This window comes from Dipodomys spectabilis, unplaced genomic scaffold (assembly GCF_019054845.1).
Source record: "Dipodomys spectabilis isolate Male_0828 unplaced genomic scaffold, ASM1905484v1 ptg000439l, whole genome shotgun sequence".
NCBI classification, from domain to species: domain Eukaryota; kingdom Metazoa; phylum Chordata; class Mammalia; order Rodentia; family Heteromyidae; genus Dipodomys; species Dipodomys spectabilis.
Window position 1 is genome coordinate 154432 of NW_024871116.1, and position 23599 is coordinate 178030.

The window sequence follows — 23599 nt, forward strand, 5'->3', positions numbered from 1 at the left end:
TCTTGAGCTGAAGAGCTGAGGGACAGCGCCCAGGCCCAGAGTTCAGGCCCCATGACCGGACCCAAAAACAAACAAACAAACAAACAGAAACAGATTTTCTTTGGTTTCCTTTTGGTGGTCCTGAGGTTTGAACTTAGAATCTTGTACTTGCTAGGGACTCTACCACTTTAGTCATGTCCCAGCCCCCTCCCCTTTATTTTAACTTTAGTTTATATTTCAGAGAGGGTCTCGTGCTTTTGTTCTGGGCCAGCCTCAAACCTTGGCCCTCCTACCTATGCTTCCTGTGTGGCTGAAACTACAGGTGTGTGCTACCATACCTGCTCCCCATCCCCAATCAAAAATTTTGTCTGTGTGTGCACGTGTGTGAGTCAGGGACAGAGCTAACGCTTAGCGAGGACCACGCACTCTACCAAGCACTTCCTTTGCAGTAACTCATTTACTCCTGGGAGCAGGCTTGTGGTTTTCTTTACTGTTATTTTCTCTGCTCAAGGGTGAGTTAAGAGGCAAGTTAGGTCTGCGAAGGCCTCCCAGCCAGACTGGGCACGGCTGCATTTGAACCCAGGTGTCTGGTCTCGGGAGTCAGCCCTCAACCGCTGTGGCGCTGGAAAGCTGGGAGAAGGGACTGAAGGGTGCGTCCCGGTCACCAGGACCAGGTGTGCGGAAGGCAGATGAGCACCCAGAGCGGTCACTTTACCACTCACTTCCACATTATTGCCCAAGGACAAAAATCTCCATTAGCCATAAGCATAAAGGGTTATTTTGAAAGATTCAGAGACATGGAGCAGGGGGAATCGAGTTACCACGGCATGCGTGGCTCATGCTTCGCTTTGCCCCGGCCCCGTCGGGCTACTCACTGCACCGCACAGAGGTGCCGTGTGGTCCCACCGCAGGGCAGGGCAGGCTGAGGTCAGCCCCCCCCCATGGCCTGTCACCCCCGAGTGCTGACCACAGTTCTGTCTCCCCAGGATCGAGAGGTCCACAGACCAGGTGATCAAGCCTGTGAATCTGGAAGCCCTGTCTAAGTGGACTGGCCACATCCCCGGGGACGTGGTGAGGGATATGGCTCAGATCGCCCCCATGCTGGCCCGGCTCGGCTATGACCCATATGCGAATCCTCCCAACTACGGCAACCCGGACCCCATTGTCATCAACAACACCCACCGGGTGAGCCGCCTTAGGCGTGGACAGCAGTGCTCTCTCGGTGCTGGTGGGATGGGCGCCGGCGTCCCTGAGGATCTGACTGGTGCCTAGGTGACCGACGTGTGAATGGAAGAGCTGCTTGTATTTCCATTTTTGCTCGGGCTACTAGGAAGCTCAAAGCTCATGGTGACCTGCCTCTCTTATACTCTGATGGCTGAGGCAGGTCTGTTTATGCACACATGTATCTTTCATCCACTCTTTAATTCTTCCTTTGGCCTGCAGTTGAGCACACCCCTTCTATCCTGTTTTCAGAGCTGGGGAAGTCTTTGATGATGAGGGGCATAGATAAATGTGGGTTGGGTCCCCTTCTTACTATATAAGGTTTAACAGTCACTTTTCAAACATGTGGCTGGAGCTGGTAGGATGATTCTTAAGAGCTGGGAGCCGGTGGCTCATGCATGTAAAGGATGGACCTCAAGTGATTTAAGGGCCCAGGGAACTTGCACAATGCACCCAGGGCCCCCCAGACAAAAACGAAGAAAGCTGGGTGCTGTGGCTTATGCCTGGAACCCTAGCTGCTCTGGAGATTGAGACGTGAGGAGCTCAGTTCAAAGCTGGCCCAGCTAGTCCATGAAACTTTATCTCCAGTGAACCACCAAAAACATGGAAGTGGGGCTGTGGCTCAAGTGGTAGAGCACTAACCTTGAGCATAAAAGCTCAGGGACAGTGCTCTGGCCCTGAGTTCAAGCCCCAAGATGGGGGTGTGCGCGCGCGCACGTGCACGCGCACACAGGCACACACACACACACACACACACACACACACACACACACACACACAAAGAGTTAGTGCTTTACCACTTGAGTTTGAGCTGTGGCTCAAGTGGTAGAGCACAGCTCCAATTCCATGTTTTTGGTGGTTCCACTCTCTGTGAGTGGAATTACACACTGGATCTGGACATTTTAGGACAAAAAAAAAGTGAGATTTGTCGTCATCAGTTGAACTTGCCCATATTTTTGGCATCTTAGGCATTAATCTCCCCTGTTTCGTTAGTTTTTAAATGTGGCTCAGGAGAAGTGGCCCTGTGGCTCAAGTGGTAGAGCGCTCGCCTTGAGCTGAAGAGCTGAGGGACAGCGCCCAGGCCCAGAGTTCAAGACCCACAACCGACAAAAAAAAGAATAAAAAGTACATTAAATGTGGCTCAGGGCCTCAGGGCCTTTGCTCTTCCTGTTTCCTCAGCCTGGCTGCTGTCCCTTGCCATCCAGGTGGCCTTTCCTGGCCATTTCTGAACACCCCGATCATACCCTTTGTTCCGCCATCTCCCTTTTGTGTTTGTTGTGCTTGAGAACAAGAATTCACTGATCTGGTTAATGTGGCAACTCAGTGGAATAAGAAGAACTTAATAAACACAAGAAGGGAGGGAGGGAGGGAGGGAGGGAAGGAGGAAGGATTAGTGCATGGGATAGGTGGGTGGATGGGTAGCTGTGTCATCAGTGATGGATTAAAGTTCAACTTTTGGTTATTTGCACGTGGTGATATTTCTTTCTCTTCTAGGTCTTGAAAGGAGATTATAAGACACCAGCCAATTTGAAAGGAACTTTTCAGGTTTGAAGCCCAGGGCCCTTCTGCAGTATGGTTTTCCTGGCTGGGCTGCTAGCTCACTGTCTGTGTGTGGGACTCTTTGCGGCTCAAGTCAGATGGGGCTGGCCGATTTCCGTTATGAGCATGGGCGGGGGGGGGGGGGGGGGGGGGTGTCAGGCCAGAGTGCCTCGCAGGGTGTCATCCGTGGAGGTCTAGCCACCCTCTGCCTGATCCTCCATGTGCTGTTTGAGCGCCATGAAGCCTCTCTACCCTTGAGTTCTACCTGTCTTCATCTCTGTCTGTCCGGCCCCCTCTCCATCTTCCTCTCCCTTTCTTCCCCTTTCTCAGTGTATACAAAGAGGGCTCATGCATAGAAAGTACTTTGATCAAATTTCCCCTCTGTTACTCTCACTTCCCCCCACCCCTTTATCAAACTGTTTCTAATGGGTCTCATTATTCCATTTTTTCTCCAGTCCTGGGGCTTGCACTCAGGGCCTAGGCACTGCCCCTGAACTTCTTTGTTTGCTCAAGGCTAGCACTTTATCACTTGAGCCACAGCTCTTTATCTGTGTATGTGGTGCTGAGGTATTGAACCCAGGGCTTCATGCATGCTAGGTAAGCACTCTCCCACTGAGTCACATTCCCAGCCTCTCATTCCATTTTTGTATATGCCAATGAAGTAGTCAGATCCTGTTCGCCCCCATAGACCCTTCTGTTCATCCTCCCCCTGCCCTGTTCTTCCTGATGCCCACCGCAGCCCATAGCTGCCTGGGCATTCTCTCTTCATCCCCTCTCTTCCCTCAGTACACACACACACACACACACACACACACACACACACACACACACACACACGGCATTCTCTCTTCGTCCCCTCTCTTCCCTCAGTACACACACACACACACACACACACACACACACACACGACATTCTTAATGACTTCAGAGATCTGGAGATGATAGGTTCTGTGGGACAGGGACCAGGTGGCCCTGGTTCAGCTTCTGTGTCCTTATCAGCAAGGTCAGGTCCTTGAGCACAGGCAGGGGGCATTGTGCTAAGCTCTGGCCACCTGCCCACCGTGCTGCAATAGGGATGGCCTGACTCGGCCTCCCTAAGACCCTGGCACCCGGCACCTGGCCTTACCCCTTCCTCTGTCTGTGTCTCCCTTCAGGTGAACCAAAATAGCACCTCAACCCCCCTTGGAAGCTCATGATTTCCAGGTAAGCCCCCCCTGCCTTGGGGTTCCCTCTGGTCCCAAGCCCGGGGGCTGAGATCTCCCTTCCCAACCTGCTGGTCCTTTGCTGTCCCTGGGGAGGTGTCCACCAGGTGGGCTGACCTGCCCTTGGAGGTTTGTTTCCATGGTGGCTGGCTGGGGATGCTGCTTAGGGAGCTGGAGGCTCCCTGTCCCAGCTCTACATCTCGGGGAGGGGGAGGTGGGCAGGAACAGAGGCCCAGCCGGCCAAGAGCTTTGTCCAGCCATGGTTTTAGGCAAGGCAAGACCCCAGGGATGGCAGGGGCCAGGGGATGCCAGGAGGTTCTAGGGTCAAGCATGCTGCCTGCTGGTCCACTCCACAGACAGCAGCAGTTTTGGTTCAAGTCAGTTCGTGTTCTAATAATAGCCACAGCTTTTCTGTTATGAGAGTAGCAGCCAAGGCCTCAAGACAGGTACTCAGTGTCACTCACTTAACCTGAGAGGCAGGGGACATTGTCCTGTTACTTACAGAGGAGAAAGCTAAAGCACAGAGAAGGCCTTACACTGTCCAAGATCACACAGCCAGGATCCACAAGTCCCCTCACTGCATCTCCCAGACATCACCCCAGCAAATAATTTGAAGTGCGTTTATCCCCCTCCATGTTTGGCTCAGGCATAGGGAAAGAGATTTTCAACCTGTAAATTCCAAAATAGAAGAGCTCCAGGTTTAATTTTTGCCAGTCCTGGGGCTTGAACTCAGGGCCTGGCACTGTCCCTGAGTTTCTTTTGCTCAAGGCTAGCACTCTGCCACTTGAGCCACAGCACCACTTCCGGCTTTTCCTGTTTATGTGGTACTGAGGAATCGAACCCTGGGCATCATGCATGCTAGGCAAGCACTCTACCTCTAAGCCACATTCCCAGCCCGAACTCCAGGTTTAGCCAGGTGCTGGTGGCTCATAGCTTAGTTACTGAGGGGGTTGAGATCTGAGGATTGTAGTTCGAAGCCAGCCAGGGTAGAAAAATCCCTAAGACTCCTATTTCCACTTAATCACCAAAAAGCCTGAAGTGGAGCTGTAGTACAAGTGGTAGAGTGCTAGCCTTAAGCATCCAGGCCCCGAGTTCAAGTTTCAGGACTGGCATAAAACAACAAAATGAACCCTCAACCTAGAAACACCCTTTCTGCGTGTTTCTCCCACCTCGGTCCTCTCTCCCTCCCTTGCCAATTCCTGAAGATCCATCCAGGGCCTTGCTGTCGACAGCGCCTGCTTGTTTCCTGGCGGGACTATTTAAATGCACCCCACAGAGGGTGCATCAGCCGAGCCTGGCACAGAACTGGCCTAGAACCAAGGTTCCTGGCGGCTCACCAGTTTGTCTCACAGAATCACTGCCTATGGGTCTTCAGTAAGAAAAGTGGATTTTTGAGGTTGGGTAGATGCAGGTTGAGATAAGCGTTAAAAACCTAAGGAATATTTTTAAGCTAAAAGCCTCTGCAGCCATCTGGGGTGTGCATATAAGGCACAGATGCATGTTTCTAGGGGTGGATAAAGACGGCGCGTTCTGCCACCGTGCATGGAAATAGCAGAGCTCTATTTCTGAATCGCGTCTCTGGGCCTAATACAGCCTTCCTCCTTTCAGATCTCCGCAGACCGCTTTGTGGCCTGGAAGAGAAGCAGCCCCCCTCCCCAGCCCCCTTCGAGCACGACTCGGACCTCTAATCCAAGCATATTGCTTGCTATTAATTGCCAAAACAGGACTGATAATGAGGAATGTATTTGCATATGTTTGCAAAAGTGGAATCATTGAAAACTTTCCTGGCCACCTTTCTCTCGGACCCTCCACAGGGGGGTGGAGGACATCTGGCTTTTGAAACTTACAAGTTTTCTATTTTCCCCCCTCAGGAACTTGTTTTTCAGAAAGGGATTTGCCTTCCTCCTTAACTTAAAGACCTCCTCGGTGGCTTTGTGTGCTGGGCTCAGGCCTGAACCCTGGGCCTGATCATCCTGGCTTGGAACTTAAAGAGTCTTATCAGAATTTAATATAAGAGGCTTTCTCTGTTCCTTTGATTGCTGCCCAATTCTGTTTTATTTCACAGAAAGAAAGAAATTATTTGAATAAAGTAAAGTGAGGCTCACTTTCCTGTGTCTTCCTGCGCACAGGGTTTTGGTGTGTTGTTTTTCCACATTGAATATTGTCACGTTCCAGGCAGAGCCTGGAAAACACTGAGCTCCTGTGGGGCTGTCCCCGAGGTGACCCGCAGGGGCTGCTGGGTACAAGTCTCCAGACTGCAGTAGAGGGAGAGATGGAGTGAAAAAGCTGAAGAAACGGGCTCGGGGTCCACTGGCTTCCGTGTCCTTGGAGGGTGTGTGACAGCAAGGAAGAAGTGCTAGGAGGCGCACTGGGCCTCCATGTCCACTTGGCTGGAGGTGGGTCATGCTGACAAGCACAGGGCTGACCTCAGTCACCCACCCTGCTAGACATCCGTGTGGCCCGGGGCACCCCCATGTCACATTGTCACCAGCTGTCTGGCCTGGGAGACTCCAGGCAGTGGCTCTAAGTCCCTGCTACTTGGGAAGACATCGCAGTAGGTGTGAGGCCGCCTCCCTGGAACCCATCAAAGGCCATGTGGGGTTTGGACCCCCTGGGATTGCTGCATGGACATTCCTGTAGGGTCCCACCATGCCTTGGATCTGGAAGGGCTGAGACTGGTTGCACCCTCTTTCCTGGAGCTAAGATGTGGCCTTTGGGGAACTCGGTTACTTCTGGTAGCTTGGGCACGCATGAGCTTTGGAGTCAGGCTGGCCTGCTTGTGACTGGAGATCTGAGACCCCATCTTTACACGTGAACAACAAAGACATTAAAATCTCACAGGTGGAGCCGCGTGCCTGTCATCTAGCTACTCAAGAAGACCACAGTTCAAAGCCAGCCTGGGCAGGAAAGTCTGTGAGACTTATCTGCTGTACCACCAGCAAACCAGAATTGGTGCTTTGGCCCAAAGTGGTAGGAAACTAGCCTGGAGCAAAAAGAGCTCAGGGACAGTGTCCAGACCCAAAGTTCAAGCCCCATGATTGGAAAAAGTAAAATTCACAGGTGTATTGGGACCGGCCAGCAGGTGCTTTGCACTGGTGCCTGGCAGGTGGCAAGCACTCCCTCAGCCTGGGAACTGTCTCTCTTTTCTGACATGGTGACTTGGATTTTGATACTGTGAGGCTCTCTTTTACCCATGAGTCAGTAATTACCAATCTTAGTTTGCCACTGTCCCTTTAAGAATTTGGTGACAAGCCAGGCACTGGTGACTCTCTCCTGCAATCCTAGCTAATGAGGCTGAGACCTGAGGAACATACTTCAGAGCCAGCCCAGGCAGGAAAGCCTGTGAGTTTCTTATCTCCAATTAACCACTGAAAGGCCAGAAAAAGAGCTGTGGTTTAATGGGTAGAGTGCTAGTATTGAACACAAAACCTCAGGGATGGCTGGGTGCTGGTGAATCACAGCTGCAATCCTAACTACTCAGGAGGCTGAGATCTGGGGATCGTGGTTTGAAGTCCATGAGACTCTTGCCTCCAATTAACCACTCAAAAGCAGGAAGTGGTGCTGTGGCTCAAATGGTAGAGGGCTAGCCTTGAGCACAAAGAGGCTCAGGGACAACAAACCAGGCCCTGAGTTCAAAGCCCCACACCCAAGGGAAAAAAAAAAAAACAAGACAGTGACCAGGCCTGAGTTCAAGGTCCAGAACCAGCACATAGACACACAGACACACAATTCCGGCCAGGAGGGTGCCCAAGTCTTGGTTCACCTAGTTTTAAGCTTATAGTGACTCGGAGCACATTACCATACCTAGCTCCCCTCCATGGAGGTGGAGTCTCCAGGGCTGCTCCCCGCAGACTGGCCTGCTTTCAGCTTGCTGGTGTCAGCCTCTCACAAAGCTTGGGGTGACAGGCATAGACCACTGCACACAACTAAGATTGAAAGGGGGTGGGGTTTGTCTCACTAACATTTACCTGGTCTGACCTCAAACCTTGATCCTCCCTTTTTCAACCTCTAAAGTAGCTAGTGTTACAGGCATGGGCCACCAGCACCCAGCATGTCTCAGTGTTTTTGAGAATGCCTGCCTCACTGACAGCGCCAGAGGCCTGCAGAACCTCACATCCCAACTTCCTAAATATGGACAGCCTTCCCAAGCCCCTCGTAGAGAAGTAGAAACCTTCGGTCAGAAATGGATAGAGGGAAATCAAACTTGATTATCTCAGTCGATCTGGGTTTTCACTTCTGCCAAGTTCAGGACACCCAACGGTATTTTTGTAACGAACTTCAGAATGAGAACAAGCCATGTGCCACTGCATCATGTCACTGTCCTAGAAAAACTACATGTGCTAGACTTTAAATATATCCATTTTGAAATGCCATTTAAGGTTTGTTTCTATGGTACCAATCCTATTTAAAGTGGGAACAGAGTGAGCGTCCCCCAGCTCTTTGGAACAATGTAGAAACTGCTGTACGGAGTAGATTTCTTTATCAAGGAGTGTTCAGGAGTGTGAACAGGAAAAGGTGATGGAGATGGTCTTCAAAGGTTGCTTCAGCGAGAGACGTGTGCATTGTGGTCTTGAATTCATAGAAATCTGTTACCTCCGAGAAGTGAGTGGTACTCATATGCCACCCAGGCTTCTGGGTACAGAGAGCATGGAGCTGGAGGCCTGCCTGGGTTCCAGGCCTGGCTCTGTCCCGTAGTGCTGGCATTGCCCCCGCCCCTTTGCCCTGGCCTCCCTCACCTCTCAAAGGAGTGGTGGGGACCAGTGAGAATCAGAGGACCCTGCCACCCTCCTGCCTGCCAAGGAGACTGGTTGCACATCTGAGGACCTCATGGGGAATCTAGACCTGGGTCCACATGTCCCCAGCCCTGAGTTCAATTCTTCAGCACCACATAGACAGAAAAAGCTAGAAGTGGTGCTGTGGCTCAAGTGGTAGAGCACTAGCCTTGTGCTGAAGAGCTGAGGGACAGTGCCCAGGCCCAGAGTTCAAGCCCCATGACTGGCAGAAAAAAGAAAAAAAAGAAGCAGGACATGAAGGATGGATCCCCATGGCCCTAAATTGAAACCGCTGGTAGTTTTCCCTTCTTGTTTTGCAAAAGGCTGAGCATTGGAACCCAGAAATCCTGGAAGGAGTCAGGGTCACTGATCATTGATGCTGGGAGGTCTCAGATAGTACAACCCTTTTAAAAATAGTCATAGGTACTAAGCTCTACTTTGCAGGAGCTTTTTGTGCATTAAATGACACTTGGTGGTTTTTTATTTCCTGTTTTGAAAACTACCCCTTGGAGCAGCACTGCCAAGCTCCCCCATATACCGGTGGGAAAGCTCAGGCCCAGAAAGGTGAAGTAACCTGCCCCAGATCCCCTATCTAGAAAGCAGCAATGTGGTAATTTGCTTCATTGAAATCTTTACTCCAGAGGCTTCATTTAAAAAAAAAATCCTGAGCTGGGCATAGCTACTCAGGAAGCTGAGATCTGAGGATCTGAGGAAACCAGCTCACGGCAGGAAAATCCATGAAACAATTACCTCCACTGTGGCTCAAGTGGTAGAGTGTCAGCCATGAGCAAACAGCCCAGGAAGAGCACAAGACTCTTGAGTGCAAGCCCTGTGCCAACACACTAACAAAGAATGTTTGGAGGGAATAGAAGGGCAGGGGCAAACATTACAGGGTGAATGGTACCAAAACACAGGACACCTATAAATGAAAATGGCCAAAGGAAACTCACTGGAAGCTGTTACATTGTGGGGCAGTGGAGACGGAGAGGGGGAGTAGGTGGAGGGTTGATCCAACTCAAGTCCTCTACACTCATGTGTGAAATGCCACAGTATCTTCCCTTTGAACAATTAGGGTACACTTTAGCAAAAATGAATATTAAAAAGGTGAAGCATGTCCTGTTTGAAGATGAATGCCAGCATCAGGCACTGACTTTAGTTGTCACTTCTTTCCACTCTCTCAGTCTAAACATCTCTTTGGGCTTGGGCACTTTTTTTTGTGTGTGCTTTTTTTTTTCCTTCAAATTTTTTATTGTGATTAAGTGGTTACATAATTTCCCAAATTTCACAGTAGTGTGGGATAGTGATGCTCAGTTAAAGTCACAAACACATTCTAACTTTCCTGGAGCAAATTGTCTCTCACGGTCTATAACATTTATGAGTTCTACGAGCTTTGCGATAGTTTGTCTCTTTGCTCTTGGCTTACCTCACTCAACGTGATTCCTTCTAGCTCCATCCATTTCCCTGCAAATGCCATTATTTTGTCATTTCTAATGGCTGCATAATATTCCATTGTGTATAGATACCACAATTTTTGGATCCATTCATCTGTGGTGGGGCATCTGGGTTGTTTCCATATCCTGGCTATTGTGAATAGTGCTGCAATAAACATGGAGGTGCACGTGTCCTTGTATACTGGTTCCTGTTGTTCAGGATAGATGCCTAGAAGTGGTATGACTGGGTCATAAGGGAGGTCAATATTTGGCTTTCTGAGGACCCTCCAGACTGCTTTCCAAAGTGGTTGTATAAGTGTACATTCCCACTAGCAGTGTAATAGGGTTCCTCTTTCTCCACATCCCCTCCAGCATTTGTCGTTGGCTGATTTGTGGATGTGGGACATTCTGACTGGGGTAAGGTGGTATCTCAGGGTTGTCTTTATTTGCATTTCCTTCACCACCAGGGATGGTGAACATTTACTCATGTGTTTCTTTGCCATTTTTATTTCTTCATTTGAGAAGTCCCTGTTTAGTTCCCTTGCCCATTTAGTAATTGGTTTGTTAGGTTTGGGAGGGATTAGTTTCTTGAGTTCCCTGTATATACTGGATATTAATCCCTTGTCTGATACACTGCTGGTAAATATTTTTTGGGGCACTTTTGAGGATGACAAGCTAGCTGCTGTGTAGCTGCACCTCTGTTCATGTTTGCAGGGCTCAAGATCCTGGTTCCAGTTATGCTTCCTTGATAGGAATACCTTGTAAGTGTCCTGTAGGCTTCTCAGTGGCCTTTCAAGTGGAACGGTGGCGGTGACTTCACTCTGCTTCTCCTTACCCCCCCCCCCCCTTGACAATGCACCTATAATCACTTGATTGGAATCTGCATCCTTGATAGGATGTTGGGATTACAGCCACGCACCTCCATGCCCAGCTGCCGGTTTGCTTTTGAAAGTGTTTATATTAAGAGTCCCAGGACTCCAGGGCTGGTGGCTCACTCTTGTAATCCTAGCTACTAAGGAGGCTGAAATCTGAGGATTTGGGTTCAAAGCCAGCCCAGGAAGGGAAGTCCATGTTTTATCTCCAATTAACCACCAAAACCCAGAAGTGAGAGCGCACGCACACACACACACACACACACACACACACACACACACACACACACACACACACACACACACACACACACACACACACACACCCTAAGGCCTTGTTCTCCTAGGTCCCTCGTTTGAAGAGTGCATCTTTCGAGTCTAGCTTTATTTGGATCGGTGAAAGCATGGATTTGTTGGATCCGCTGGAAAGTGGTGATGAGATTTCCTGGAGGGAGCTTGCACGGTTAGTCCGGCTCGGCACGGTCACGCCCTGCCCGCGGCTCCCAGGCCGGGATCGCGCCGCACCCGGGGGTCTCCTCTGAGGCTATCCCCCTCACCCCGCCGGCCAGGCCTACACCCCCACGGCACCGCCTCACAGTCCGGCACGGGCGCCTCCTCCGGGCCCAGGCGGCTCAACGCCTTCTTCCCAGGCTGCGCGTGGCCGTCCGAAGCGCGGGAGAGGCGGGGAAGAGGTCAGAGTCTTGCCGAAGACTCGTCGTTCGCAGCCGCCACGCGAGCCGCCGGGTCCACGCCGGGCCGCGGCCGCCCCCAGGGAGCCCCCGCCCCCCCCCCCCCGGGCCGAGCGTTCTGCGGCTGCCATGGCAACGGGCGCGCCGCTTCCGTGGTCTGAGGCGCCACTTCCGGCGCGCCGGCCCGGCACATCCGGGTTCCCGGCCGCTGGGGCGGAAGTCTTCAGGCTCGGGACGCGAGACGTTGTTGGGAGCGGTGGAGGCCGGCTCGGAGAGAGGTGAGCGGGGCCGGGGAGAAGCCGGCGGCGGCGACGCTGCGCCAGGCCCGCCCGTGGAGCTCCCGCTTCTGCCGGGCCGGAGCCCGGACAGCCGGGCCGGGCGGCGACGCTGCGCCAGCCCCGCCGGCAGGGCCCCGGGCCGGCCGGTGAGCCCCGCGGGGCCTCGGTCTGCTTGTCTCGGGCTCTCGGCGCCCGGAAGGGCTTGCAGGGCGGCTCCCCCGCTGGCCGCGATCGTCTCTGTGGTGGGGTTCAGGCAGCGCAGCGGCGGGAGCGAGGCGCCCCGGGCCCCCAGCCCGAGCTCGCGCCCCAGCCCGGCGGGCGCTCGGCGCCTGCGCATCCGCGCGGCGGAGCGCGCCACCTCACGTCGGCGGTCTAACACCTCTAACACCCCGTGGGCGCGCGCGCCTCCGCGGGACGGTGGAGCGGGCTCCGCCGCGGCGGAGGGGAGAGGGTGCAGATGAAGAGGAGCAGCGAAGGCATTGGAGCGGGTTTTAAAAGGGAAAGGGTGGGGTAAGGGAGGCCAGCGGAGGGGCCGAGGCTGGTCAGGATGCACTGTGGAAATGAGCTCTCCCCTACAATTAGTTAAAAAAAAAAAATCGGTCTCAAGCACCCAGCCTGTACTTGGCATCCACTAAGGGCTCTATCCTTCGTGACTACTTTTGGGATTGTTTTATTTTTGGTCCGGTCATGGGGCCTGAACTCTGGGCCTGGGCGCTGTCCCTCAGCTCTTCAGCTCAAGGCTAGTGCTCTACCACTTGAGCCACAGCGCCACTTCCGGCTTTTTTCTTTTTGCTTATGTGGTGCTGAGGAATCGAACCCAGGGTCTCAGGCATGCCAGGCAAGCGCTCTACCACTGAGCCACCTTCCCAGCCCCTACTTTTGGGATTTTTTTTTTAAAACCATGTCCTACTGTTGAATCTCATTTCTCTGGGACTCCCTATCTCCTTTAGGACATCTCCCTCCTTCTGTGCAGCCCTGGGGGAGGCTGCATCCAACTAGTGCCCTTGGGGAGATCTTGGTGACAGCTGTGCAGAGCTTAACGCACGCAGCCTGAAGAAATGGGGAATTCCTTGTTAGTGAAGGCTGCATGTAGGGACTGGTAGATCAAAACCTAGAGGCTGTCATGGATTTGTGTGTGACTGTGCCAATGCAAGGTTGGCTTTTCTGTGCAGTTGATGCTCATACACCAAAGTATTTAGGAAGAGTTAGGACTTGAGCTGAGTTTGGTTCACCTGTTCTCACAACACTCGAAAACGGCAAGGAATCTAATGGGCTTCATCCAGTATCATTTGTAGAGTACTTGTGAGCTCAGTGGTTTATAACTCTAATGAACATTCTGTAATGTTGAGTTTAGTCATCAGTTCCGTTTAAGACATAGACAGAACTCATTGCCTGGCTCTGAAGGGGTGCTTATTCCAAGCCACAGTTATTGCAACCTTCTGCCTAAGTACTGATTATTTTCTGAAATAGGATTTTAATGTCCACTCTTGAAAAATGATGATAATGGGTTTTGGATTTGGAGAAAGTTCTGGAGCCTCCCAGGGGATCCTCCTGTACCTCTCTGGGACTTGATATAGATGGTGCCCTTTTTGTCCCTTTGTTTAGTGACTTGTGATGTCACTGTCCCACTTGTACCGGGACGGGGAAGGCCTAATGGATGATGACGATGACGAGCGGGAGAACTTCGAGATCACTGACTGGGATCTCCAGAATGAGTTCAACCCCAACCGGCAGCGCCACTGGCAGACCAAGGAAGAGGCCACCTATGGGGTGTGGGCTGAGCGCGATTCGGATGAGGAGAGGCCCAGCTTCGGAGGCAAACGGTACTACTGCTTGTCCTGAGTTGTTTGCCCTTGCTCTAGGGAAGTGGGAGGCAGAGTGAGGGAAACATCCCTGTAGGATCCTCTCTGGGTTTTAGTGAGTCCTAGCTATCCCATCAACTATCAGGGAGGATGTGCATGTCTGTGTCTGTGTGTCTGTCTGTCCAGTTTCTTTCTTTCTTTCTTTCTTTCTTTTTTTGTTGGTTATGGGGCTTGAACTCTGGGCCTGGGCACTGTCCCAGTGCTCTTCAGCTCAAGGCTACTGCTCTACCACTTGAGCCACAGTGCCACTTCCAGTTTTCTGGTGGTTTATTGGAGATAAGAGTTTCACAGCTTTTCCTGCCTGGGCAGGCTTTGAACTATGATCCTCAGATGTCAGCCTTCTGAGTAGCTAGGATTACAGGCGTGAGCCAACAGCACCTGACTTGGCTTTTTTGTTTTGTTTTGTTTTGTTGGTCGTGGGGCTTGAACTCTGGGCCTGGGCACTGTCCCTTGCCCTCTTCAGCTCAAGGTGAGTGCTCTTCCTCTTGAGCCACAGCGTCACTTCCGGTTTTCTAGTGGTTTATTGGAGTCTCATGGACTTTTCTGCCCAGGCTGGCTTTGAACTATGATCCTCAGATTTCAGCCTCCTGAGTAGCTAGGATTACAGGCATGAGCCACCGGTGCCTGGCTTTCTGCTTGTTTTTATAAATCATTATTTTCAACATTAGATTAGATGAGATTTCTTTTTTTGTGGTTTTGCTTTATGCATTTTTATGGCTTATAAATGCTGTTTTTAATGCCCTTGGGATTATATTCAATAAAATTCAGAGTTAGTTTCTTGGAGTTTTTTTGTTTTTGTGTTTGTTTTTTTTTGTTGCCAGTCATGGGGCTTGAACTCACAGCCTGAGTTCCACCATTGCACCACTTCTGGCTTTTTCTGTGTGGTTCATTGGAGATAAGAATCTTACAGATTTTCTGCCTGGGCTGGCTTTGAACTATAATCCTCAGATCTCAGCCTTCTGAGTAGCTAGGATTAGAGGTGTGAGCCACTGGGGTCCTGCTCTTAGAATATTTTTAATTGTTATTATAGGTTCATATAATGTAATGAATTTTACTTATATGTTTTTTTTTTTTGTTTTATTTTGTGTTTTTTTGGGTCCGGTCGTGGGGCCTGAACTCTGGGCCTAGGCACTATCCTTCAGCTCTTAAGCTCAAGGCTAGCGCTCTACCACTTGAGCCACAGCGCCCCTTCCGGCTTTTTTCTTTTTGCTTATGTGGTGCTGAGGAATCAAACCCAGGGCCTCAGGCATGCAAGGCAAGCGCTCTACCACTGAGCCACCTTCCCAGCCCACCCTTTTGATTTTCTGACATACAAATGCTACTCTTTTCCTGTGAGGTGCTCTGAGTCTTAAGAATTTTCTAGTGAGCTGTGTGCAGGAGGGGATGCTGCAGAGTTTTCCTCATGGACCCGGGGGCTGGGTGTCTGCCTATAGGGCCCGTGACTACTCCGCACCTGTGAACTTCATCAGCGCTGGGCTCAAGAAAGGGGCAGCTGAGGAAGTGGAGCTGGAAGATTCTGATGAAGAGGAGAAACCTGTGAGACAGGAAGACTTCCCTAAGGATTTTGGACCAAAGAAGCTGAAAACGGTAGCATTCTTTTGGGGGACGCTTCCTGGGTGTTCTTCCGAGGCTCTGTGGTCCAGACGCCTCCTGGCTGTATGTGGGAAGACTAGGAGGCACTGGGTGTGGGTTTCTCCTCAGACCAGCCAGTTTCTACATCAGTCACTGACTGTCAGGCTAGATTTTTCGTCTTTCTCTTCTTCCATTAATGCTTTTCTTCTTTGCAGGGAGGCAACTTTAAGCCCAGCCAGAAAGGCTTCGCAGGAGGAAGCAAGTCCTTCATGGACTTTGGCAGTTGGGAGAGACACACAAAAGGGATTGGGCAGAAGCTTTTGCAGAAGATGGGCTACGTCCCCGGCCGGGGCCTCGGGAAGAATGCCCAAGGTGAGGCCAGGCCAGAGCCCTGCGTGCCCTGGTTTGGTGGGGTCTCCTCCCCTCTGGAAAGTGCTGTAGCTGTGCTGCTTTGTCGTCCAGAGTCATGCTCCTCTGCAGCCTTGCTTTCTCACACACAGGTCACATAAAACACTTGCCTGAGTGGGAGGAGGAATGTTTCAGTCTATGACAGGCTATACAATGGCTGCTTTAAAAAACAACAAAAAAAATGCTTTTTTATTTTTGTTGGTCATGGGTTGAACTCTGGCCCTGGGCACTGTCCCTCAGCAATTCAGCTCAAGACTAGCTCTCTACCACTGAGCCATAGCGCCACTTCTGGTTTTCTGGTGGTTTATTGGAGATAAGAATCTCACAGACTTTCCTGCCTGGGCTGGCTTTGAACCGTGATCCTCAGATCTCAGACTCCTGAGTAGCTAGGATGACAGGCATGAGCCCAGCACAGTGGTGGCTTTTATGGCCTGGCCAGTGTTTGTTAAAAACTGAACTTGCTGCCAGCATTTAAAAATAAGACATCACCTAAAACTCTGGGTTCTCCTTGTAGTGGTTTAGCTGTGTATAGCTGTCTCTGCCACTGCTGCCCATACCCTTCACCCAGAAGCAATCCCGACTGCCCAGTGGCCTTCAGCTGGAAGCAGTCTCTTCTATTTACTGTTGATGGTCATCCCACCCATTTGTTCATTTACATGAGCTTTCCTAGGCCCAAAGGGATCTGAGATTGTAATCCCTACCCACAGGACTTTCATCCTTTGGAAATATCAGTGAGATGAGACATGTACATAGCTTTATTACCAGCCAAGATGTATAGCCAGCAGTGGCTGAGCAGAGCCAAGCCGATCCTGCCTTGCTTCCCTCTTAGCCTCTCACCCTCACATAGCCCCAGCCGGTCATAGTCCCTCGCCTGCAGGATCAAACTTTCCCATGAGCCAGCGCCCTCCTGGCACCATGGCAAGTGTTCTAGATCAGCATCTGGAAGGGGAACGAGAAGGTGCATCCTGTAACTGGAGTTGTGCAGCACTGAGTGCAAGGAGCGGAGTAGGAGTCGTTGACCCTGTGGTCCTGTCTGTAACTGCTGTCAGGAGAAAGCTTAAGTTTCTTGCAGGGCTCAGGGTATAAAAGTCTCCCCTGCCCCCCTTCCCCTCAGCAAGGCCACTGGCAGCTTTTCTGCAGTGAGGATCAGTATTTTAGGTGGTTTTCCCTGCTTGCCATGGCAGATGTGCTCATGCTGAGATGTGAGATTTCCCATCGTAGATGACTTGTTCTCTTCCCATCCTGTCCACAAAAGCAGTGACCCCAGGTAGGAACACAAATGACCCGAGTGAGCAGAGGCACTGTGCCAGCGGAGAGTCAGGCTTCGAATTTGCCCAGTGTGATCCACACCCTTGAGCCACTGAGCCTGAAGCCCCTCTTCTCTTTCTGCTTCTGTCAGGTATCATCAACCCAATTGAGGCCAAGCAGAGGAAGGGGAAAGGCGCAGTGGGGGCCTATGGCTCGGAGCGGGCCACGCAGTCCCTGCAAGACTTCCCTGTGGTAGACTCGGAGGAGGAGGCTGAGGAGGTGACCTGGCTGGGACTGGGGGTGGGGGTGGGGCAGGTGCTATTCTTGGACCATGCATGTACACCCTGCTTATAGGTCAGGTTCTGGGCTGCAGGGGGCTGTGCCCGAGTGGGTGGGTGTAGGCCCCAGGTGTGGACTCACGGAACCCCGGCAGCTGTGGTGTGCTGAGAAATGGCACTGGGAGCTAGAAAGCACCTGGGTACAACACCTAGAATAGGGAGTTTGGGGTGGCAGCTCAGAGGAGGGCCAGTGGGCACCGCGTGGGGAGCTCTGAGCTCTGTATTGAGAGACCGTGAGGAAGCTTTGTGAGGTGGGCTGGGTCTCGGTCCCGCTGCTGTGCAGCAACGTGGTGTGTGGGGACTGATGACATCCCTGTGCCCAGGAGTTCCAGAAGGAGCTGAGCCAGTGGAGGAAAGACCCCGGCGGAGGCAAGAAGAAACCCAAGTACTCTTACAAGACGGTGGAGGAGCTGAAGGCCAAGGGCAGGATCAGCAAGAAGCTCACCGCCCCCCAGAAAGAGCTTTCTCAGGTCAAGGTACGGGGCCTTTGATACCTGGCTGTGAGTCTTCTAAACGGGTTGTCTGTGTGCATGTGCGCACGTTTGTGTTTGTACACAAACGTGCATGTGTGCGCACATGACCCAGTACCAGGGCTTGAATTCAGGGCCTTGTCTACCACTTAAGTCAAGCCTCCAGTGTGGCAGTTTTTTCCTCTGGTTAATTTGGGATGAAGTCTCAGCTAGGCTGGCTTCAAACCACATTGCTCCCGGTCTCAAGTCTCCTGAGTAGCAAGGGATTACAGGCACAAGCAACCGGTGCCTTTCTGTGAGTGTCAAGGCTCACTCACACCTGTCATCCCAGCTCCTCAGGAGATGGCCTTGGACTCGGGGGCCCATGCTTGCCTGCCTTCCCAGCTGTGCTGACGGCATAAACAGGATAGTGGTTCACACCCACCCAAGCAAAAATGTGAGACCTAACACACAAAAAGGGCTGGGAAGGTGGCTCAGTGGTAGAGTACCTGCCTAGTAAATGGAAGGCTCTGCTTTTTTTTTTGTCAGTCATGGGGCTTGAACTCTGGGCCTGGGTGCTTTCCCTGCGCTCTTCAGCTCAAGGCGAGTGCTCTACCACTTGAGCTACAGAGCCACTTCCAGTTTTCTGGTGGTTTATTGGAGATAGGAGTCTCCTGGTCTTTCCTGCCCAGGCTGGCTTTGAACCTCGATCCTCAGATCTCAGCCTCCTAAGTAGCTAGGATTACAGGTGTGAGCCACTGGCGCCCAGCCAGGCTCTGCTTTTAGCCCCCAGAAATCTCCCTTCCCAGCCACAGAGAAAAAAAGAAAGAAATGGAAGGTAAAATAGGAAACATAGTTTGCCCAATTTCAAGGCCTTAGTGCGTTGCTGCTGGCTCTTCCTTGCCTCTGCGCGTGCACGCGCCCTGCAGCTCTGTGCCATGTTTTGGTTGTATGGGCGGGGCACCTGCGCTCATCAGCACAGCTTCTCCCGTACTGTCCCCAATTCTCTGTTGACATTTCACCAGTTATCCTGGCTTGGTGAGCAGGACCCAGGCCAGAACGGCCGGCTGTGCTGTTCTAGCCCAGTGCAGGCCCACACTGAAAAACACTGGTCTCTCTAGAAGCTTCCATGGGCAGCAGCCACACTCATCGCCCCGCCTCCTCCAGGTCATCGACATGACAGGCCGGGAGCAGAAGGTCTACTACAGCTACAGCCAGATCAGCCACAAGCACGGTGTGCCCGATGATGGGCTGCCCCCGGCCGCCCAGCCACTGCCACTGCCGGGCAAGGAGACTAAGGTGCCAGGCTTTGCACTGCCCGAGCTGGAGCACAACCTGCAGCTGCTCATCGAGCTCACGGAGCAGGAGATCATCCAGAGTGACCGGCAGCTGCAGTACGAGCGCGACATGGTGGTCAACCTCTCGCACGAGCTGGAGAAGATGTCTGAGGTGCTGGAGCACGAGGAGCGCGTCATCTCCAACCTCAGCAAGGTGCTGGAGATGGTGGAGGAGTGTGAGCGGCGCCTGCAGCCGCACTGCCCTGACCCCCTCACGCTGGACGAGTGTGCCCGCATCTTCCAGACCCTGCAGGACAAGTACTACGAGGAGTACCGCATGTCGGACCGTGTGGACCTGGCCGTGGCCATTGTCTACCCGCTCATGAAAGACTACTTCAAGGAGTGGGATCCCCTCAAGGTGAGCGGGACGGGGCGGGGGCGCCGCCTCAGCAGACAGGGCGGTGTGGAGGCCGAGGGCCGCTGACCTGCCCCATCTCTGCAGGACTGCACCTATGGAACTGAGATCCTCTCCAAGTGGAAGAGCCTGCTGGAGAATGATCAGATCCTGTCCCACGGTGGCCAGGATCTCTCAGCTGATGCCTTTCACAGGTATGAGGCAAACACCAGGTGGGAGAGGCTCTCCTGCTCCCCGCACCCCCTGCTCATTGCCGGCCCTGCTCTGAGGATTTCAGGTCACCTGCTGTGGCCAGCTCAGCTAGGTCCTCAGCCTAGAGAAAGGGCAGCGGGCTCACTTGCCACCCTGCGCCCCTCTGCCCACCTGCAGGCTCATATGGGAAGTCTGGATGCCTTTTGTTCGAAATATCGTCACCCAGTGGCAGCCAAGGAACTGTGAGCCAATGGTGGACTTCCTGGATAGCTGGGCACACATCATCCCTGTGTGGGTCTTGGAAAACATACTGGACCAGCTGGTCTTCCCCAAGCTGCAGAAGGAGGTGTGTCCGGGGCTGCTGTTGGTCCTCGCACCCTTGGCCGTCCTCTCCCCTCCTCTCCTCACCTCTGTGCCGAGTGTGGCTTGACTGCCGGCGCCTGTCAGCTCCACTGTCGCCTTACTACCTTCCTTTCCCACTGCTCCCAAACCTGCCCCAGGTGGACCTCATCTTTTTCCCTCATCCTTTTACTTTTTTTGTTTTGGCCAGGGTGCTGTCCCTGAGCCTCTTTGTGCTCAAGGCTAACTCTACCATTGAGCTACAGCGCTGTTTCTGGTTTTCTGGTGAGCAATTGGAGATAAGGATTTCCTGGACTTCCCTGTCTGGACTGGCTTCGAACTGCGATTCTCAGATCTCATCCGCCTGAGTAGCTAGGTTGACAGGCGTGAGCCACTAGTGCCCAGCTCTTTTACATTGCTTTTGAGTTAGCAGTTTCTTTTTTGTTTTTAAATTTTGAACTATAATGTTATTGTCTTTAGTTGTACAAGGAGTTCCCGGTCAACCTGTCAGTTTAGGGTATCCTGTGGATGTTGCTGCTTTTGTCAAATTTCCCGTCTCTCCCAACTCCAGTTCATAGTTTCTTGACGTTTCATCAGTGAAATCAGAAGTATGCGTGTGTGCTTTCACATGTGGATGGTGGTCTCTGTTCAGGGGAAGTGGCATGCATGCAAGATGCTGCTCCTGTGCCTGGGCGGTTCTCTATACACACTGCGGCCTCCGCATCCTGCAGGGGCAGGGTGGCTTGTAACTACACTGTCTGCCCTCCCCCCTGCAGGTGGACAGCTGGAACCCACTGACGGACACGGTGCCCATCCACTCATGGATCCACCCATGGCTGCCCCTCATGCAGGCGCGGCTGGAGCCACTCTACTCACCCATCCGCAGCAAGCTGTCCAGTGCCCTGCAGAAGTGGCACCCCAGCGATGCCTCGGCCAAGCTCATCCTGCAACCCTGGAAGGACGTCTTCACCCCGGGCTCCTGGGAGGCCTTCATGGTGAAGAACATTGTGCCCAAGCTGGGTAAGGAAGCAGGGATGTGCATGGATCCCAGTGGCAAGGAGCCACAGCTCAGGAAATGGGGATTTCCCAGGGTGGCTGGGCCGAGGCTGTGGAGGCTGGATAGACAGGATAGGCTGGTAAAGATGCTTTCCGCTTATGGCAGCCTCTAGCTTGTGCAGTGAGGGCTCACCACCCATGGTGTCCTGATTGGCCCCTTGGGGCTTCTGGCATTAAGGCGGCCATTTGTGTCCTGAAATGGCTATGGTATTTGATCCTAAATTATTAACAAGTCATTTCTGGGTAGGAGAAAACCTGATTCTCTGACCTTTAAGGCGGTCAGAGCCTGTGGGGCGGGGCGATGGTGGCTCTGCAAGTGTGGCTGAGCCCAGGTGCTGTGTTGCAGGCATGTGTCTGGGTGAGCTGGTCATCAACCCCCACCAGCAGCACATGGACGCTTTCTACTGGGTGATGGACTGGGAAGGGGTGATCTCCGTGTCCAGCCTGGTGGGGCTCCTGGAGAAGCACTTCTTCCCCAAGTGGCTTCAGGTAAGCCTCACGTCTGCATCGCTGTGTGGGGAGACGGGGACTTGCTGCATGTTGTGGCGGCGTAAGTGGCTCCAGGCAGTGGCCCTGGACAGGCCCGACGATGTCTGTGTGTGGCACATCTGTTCTGTGCCAGCAGCTGTCCAGCCCTTCCCACCCAGTGCAGGGCGGAGGCTCGCTTTGGTGGGTTCAGGAGCAAGGCTGCCAGCTGCCAAGCTGCCTCCACCTCCCTCACCTCAGGGCCAGGCTCTGGGCTCCCCTGGGCTCGCAGAAGGGTCACTGTCCAGCAAGGGGCCCCCGATGCACCCGCCCGGGGCGAGTTCCACCTCTCCTTTGCTGTCTGGCAGGTGCTGTGCTCCTGGCTCAGTAACAGCCCCAATTACGAGGAGATTACCAAGTGGTACCTGGGATGGAAGTCTGTGTTCTCAGACCAGGTGCTGGCCCACCCAGCGGTCAAGGACAAGTTCAATGAAGCACTGGACATCATGAACAGGGCGGTGTCCTCCAATGTTGGTGAGTAGACTTGGTCCCTCCCTGCAGACCGCCTGCTCCCTCACCTGTCCCTGCTGTGTCAACTTATCAGCTCACCCCACTCCCAGATCCAGCTGACTGGGGACTTAGTTCCCAGCTGGAGCTTGGTTCTGGTGACCCTCTAGCTGTCTGGGCCCCTTCCCGCACACCATGCCGTGTGGCTGAGCTGCTCACAGAAGAGCCTCTCCTGCGTGTGCACAGCCACAGTGCCTGTGTCCTGGGGATGGACGGACTGAGGCTCTTGGTGGCTGTGAGCAGGCAGTTCACCCCTCCCTCTGTGCCGATACCCTCTTCTGTCTTTCCGCTTGGCTCCTGAGTGACAGCGTGGGGGGGCATGTGCTTAGCCCCGTGTTGGGAGCTAAGCATTAGGCTCTTGTCACCACAGAGCCAAGTCACCGCCCTGACATTGCTAACCATGTCTGAGCTCTGGGACAGTTTCTTCCCCTCCCTCCCACTCCCCCATGAACACAACACGGGGTCGGTGTCACCAGACAGTTTAATGAGGCAGGGAAACGTCTGTGCTGCTCCCCACCAGACTCCCTCGGCCACCCCAGGCCACGGGGTCCCAGTCCTGCCTTCCCCGGTGCCCCTTGAAACAGCGGCTCCTCCTTCCACCTGGGCAGGAACACAAGTACTCAAGAGCTGCCTGTGACAGGGCAGAGACAGCCAGTGACTGGAGGTCGAGGGCCCCAGTTCTGATTCCTCCTCGTTAGCCAGTCTCCGCACTCATCCCTGTGAGCCTGGCTGGTGTCTTAACCCTCAGAGGCGTCAGATGATCTGTGTCAGCGCCTGATACCCTTATGGCCGCGCTGGCTGGGCCTAGGGCCAGGCTCTGGGTCTCCTGAGGCTTTTCCTCTCCCACCACCTTGTCCTGCCTACTGTTGCAGGGGCCTACATGCAGCCAGGAGCACGGGAGAACATTGCGTACCTCACGCACACGGAGCGCAGGAAGGACTTTCAGTACGAGGCCATGCAGGAGCGGCGTGAGGCCGAGAACATGGCGCAGAGGGGCATCGGTGTGGCCGCCAGCTCAGTGCCCATGAACTTCAAGGACCTCATTGAGACTAAGGCGGAGGAGCACAATATCGTCTTCATGCCGGTCATCGGCAAGCGGCACGAAGGCAAGCAGCTGTACACCTTCGGCCGGATCGTCATCTACATTGACCGGGGTGTGGTGTTTGTGCAGGGTGAGAAGACCTGGGTGCCCACCTCCCTGCAGAGCCTCATCGACATGGCCAAGTAGGCTGCCCGCGCGCCACGGCTGCACCAGGGCCCACAGAGAGAGGACAGCCTGTGAATACACTGTCTGAACTTGTCTTTGGACGTAGCGTCTCTGTTCAGGACACGCCACCTCGCCACCAGGGAGGGACGTGGGGCATGTTGCAGCGTCAAGATGTCCTAAGAAGACCTCACCGTCCCCAGACAGGACAGCTACCCACAGGCAG

The 23599-nt window shown here is 53.2% G+C and overlaps 2 protein-coding genes across 2 annotated transcripts in view; both read left to right on the top strand.

Annotated features, from left to right (window-relative positions):
• The window catches only part of Tpst2 (tyrosylprotein sulfotransferase 2), a 30917-nt gene extending 24873 nt beyond the window's left edge, over positions 1-6044 (top strand). Inside the window, exons 4-7 of the mRNA XM_042668502.1 lie at positions 966-1164; positions 2695-2745; positions 3893-3941; positions 5549-6044. Coding sequence (XP_042524436.1) covers positions 966-1164; positions 2695-2745; positions 3893-3934 — 292 coding nt within the window. The 3' untranslated portion in view covers positions 3935-3941; positions 5549-6044. The remainder of the gene's footprint in view (positions 1-965; positions 1165-2694; positions 2746-3892; positions 3942-5548) is intronic.
• Positions 6045-11906: 5862 nt separating this feature from the next.
• Tfip11 (tuftelin interacting protein 11) lies at positions 11907-23596 on the top strand. The gene is made up of 13 exons (XM_042668493.1): positions 11907-11981; positions 13587-13804; positions 15277-15430; positions 15631-15787; positions 17223-17350; positions 17733-17885; positions 19026-19553; positions 19638-19744; positions 19920-20088; positions 20858-21101; positions 21484-21626; positions 21971-22136; positions 23042-23596. The coding sequence occupies exons 2-13, from the start codon at positions 13596-13598 to the stop codon at positions 23395-23397; spliced, it is 2514 nt and encodes an 837-aa protein (XP_042524427.1). The 5' UTR covers positions 11907-11981; positions 13587-13595; the 3' UTR covers positions 23398-23596.
• The last annotated feature ends 3 nt before the right edge of the window (positions 23597-23599 follow it).

Bases quoted from the DNA above. Each gene is read 5' to 3' on its own strand.
- Tfip11 (XM_042668493.1), top strand. From the start codon at position 13,596: ATGTCACTGTCCCACTTGTACCGGGACGGGGAAGGCCTAATGGATGAT. The intron at 15,788-17,222 runs GTGAGGCCAGGC...TGCTTCTGTCAG, and splicing joins CCTCGGGAAGAATGCCCAAG to GTATCATCAACCCAATTGAG. The intron at 22,137-23,041 runs GTGAGTAGACTT...CTACTGTTGCAG, and splicing joins GGCGGTGTCCTCCAATGTTG to GGGCCTACATGCAGCCAGGA.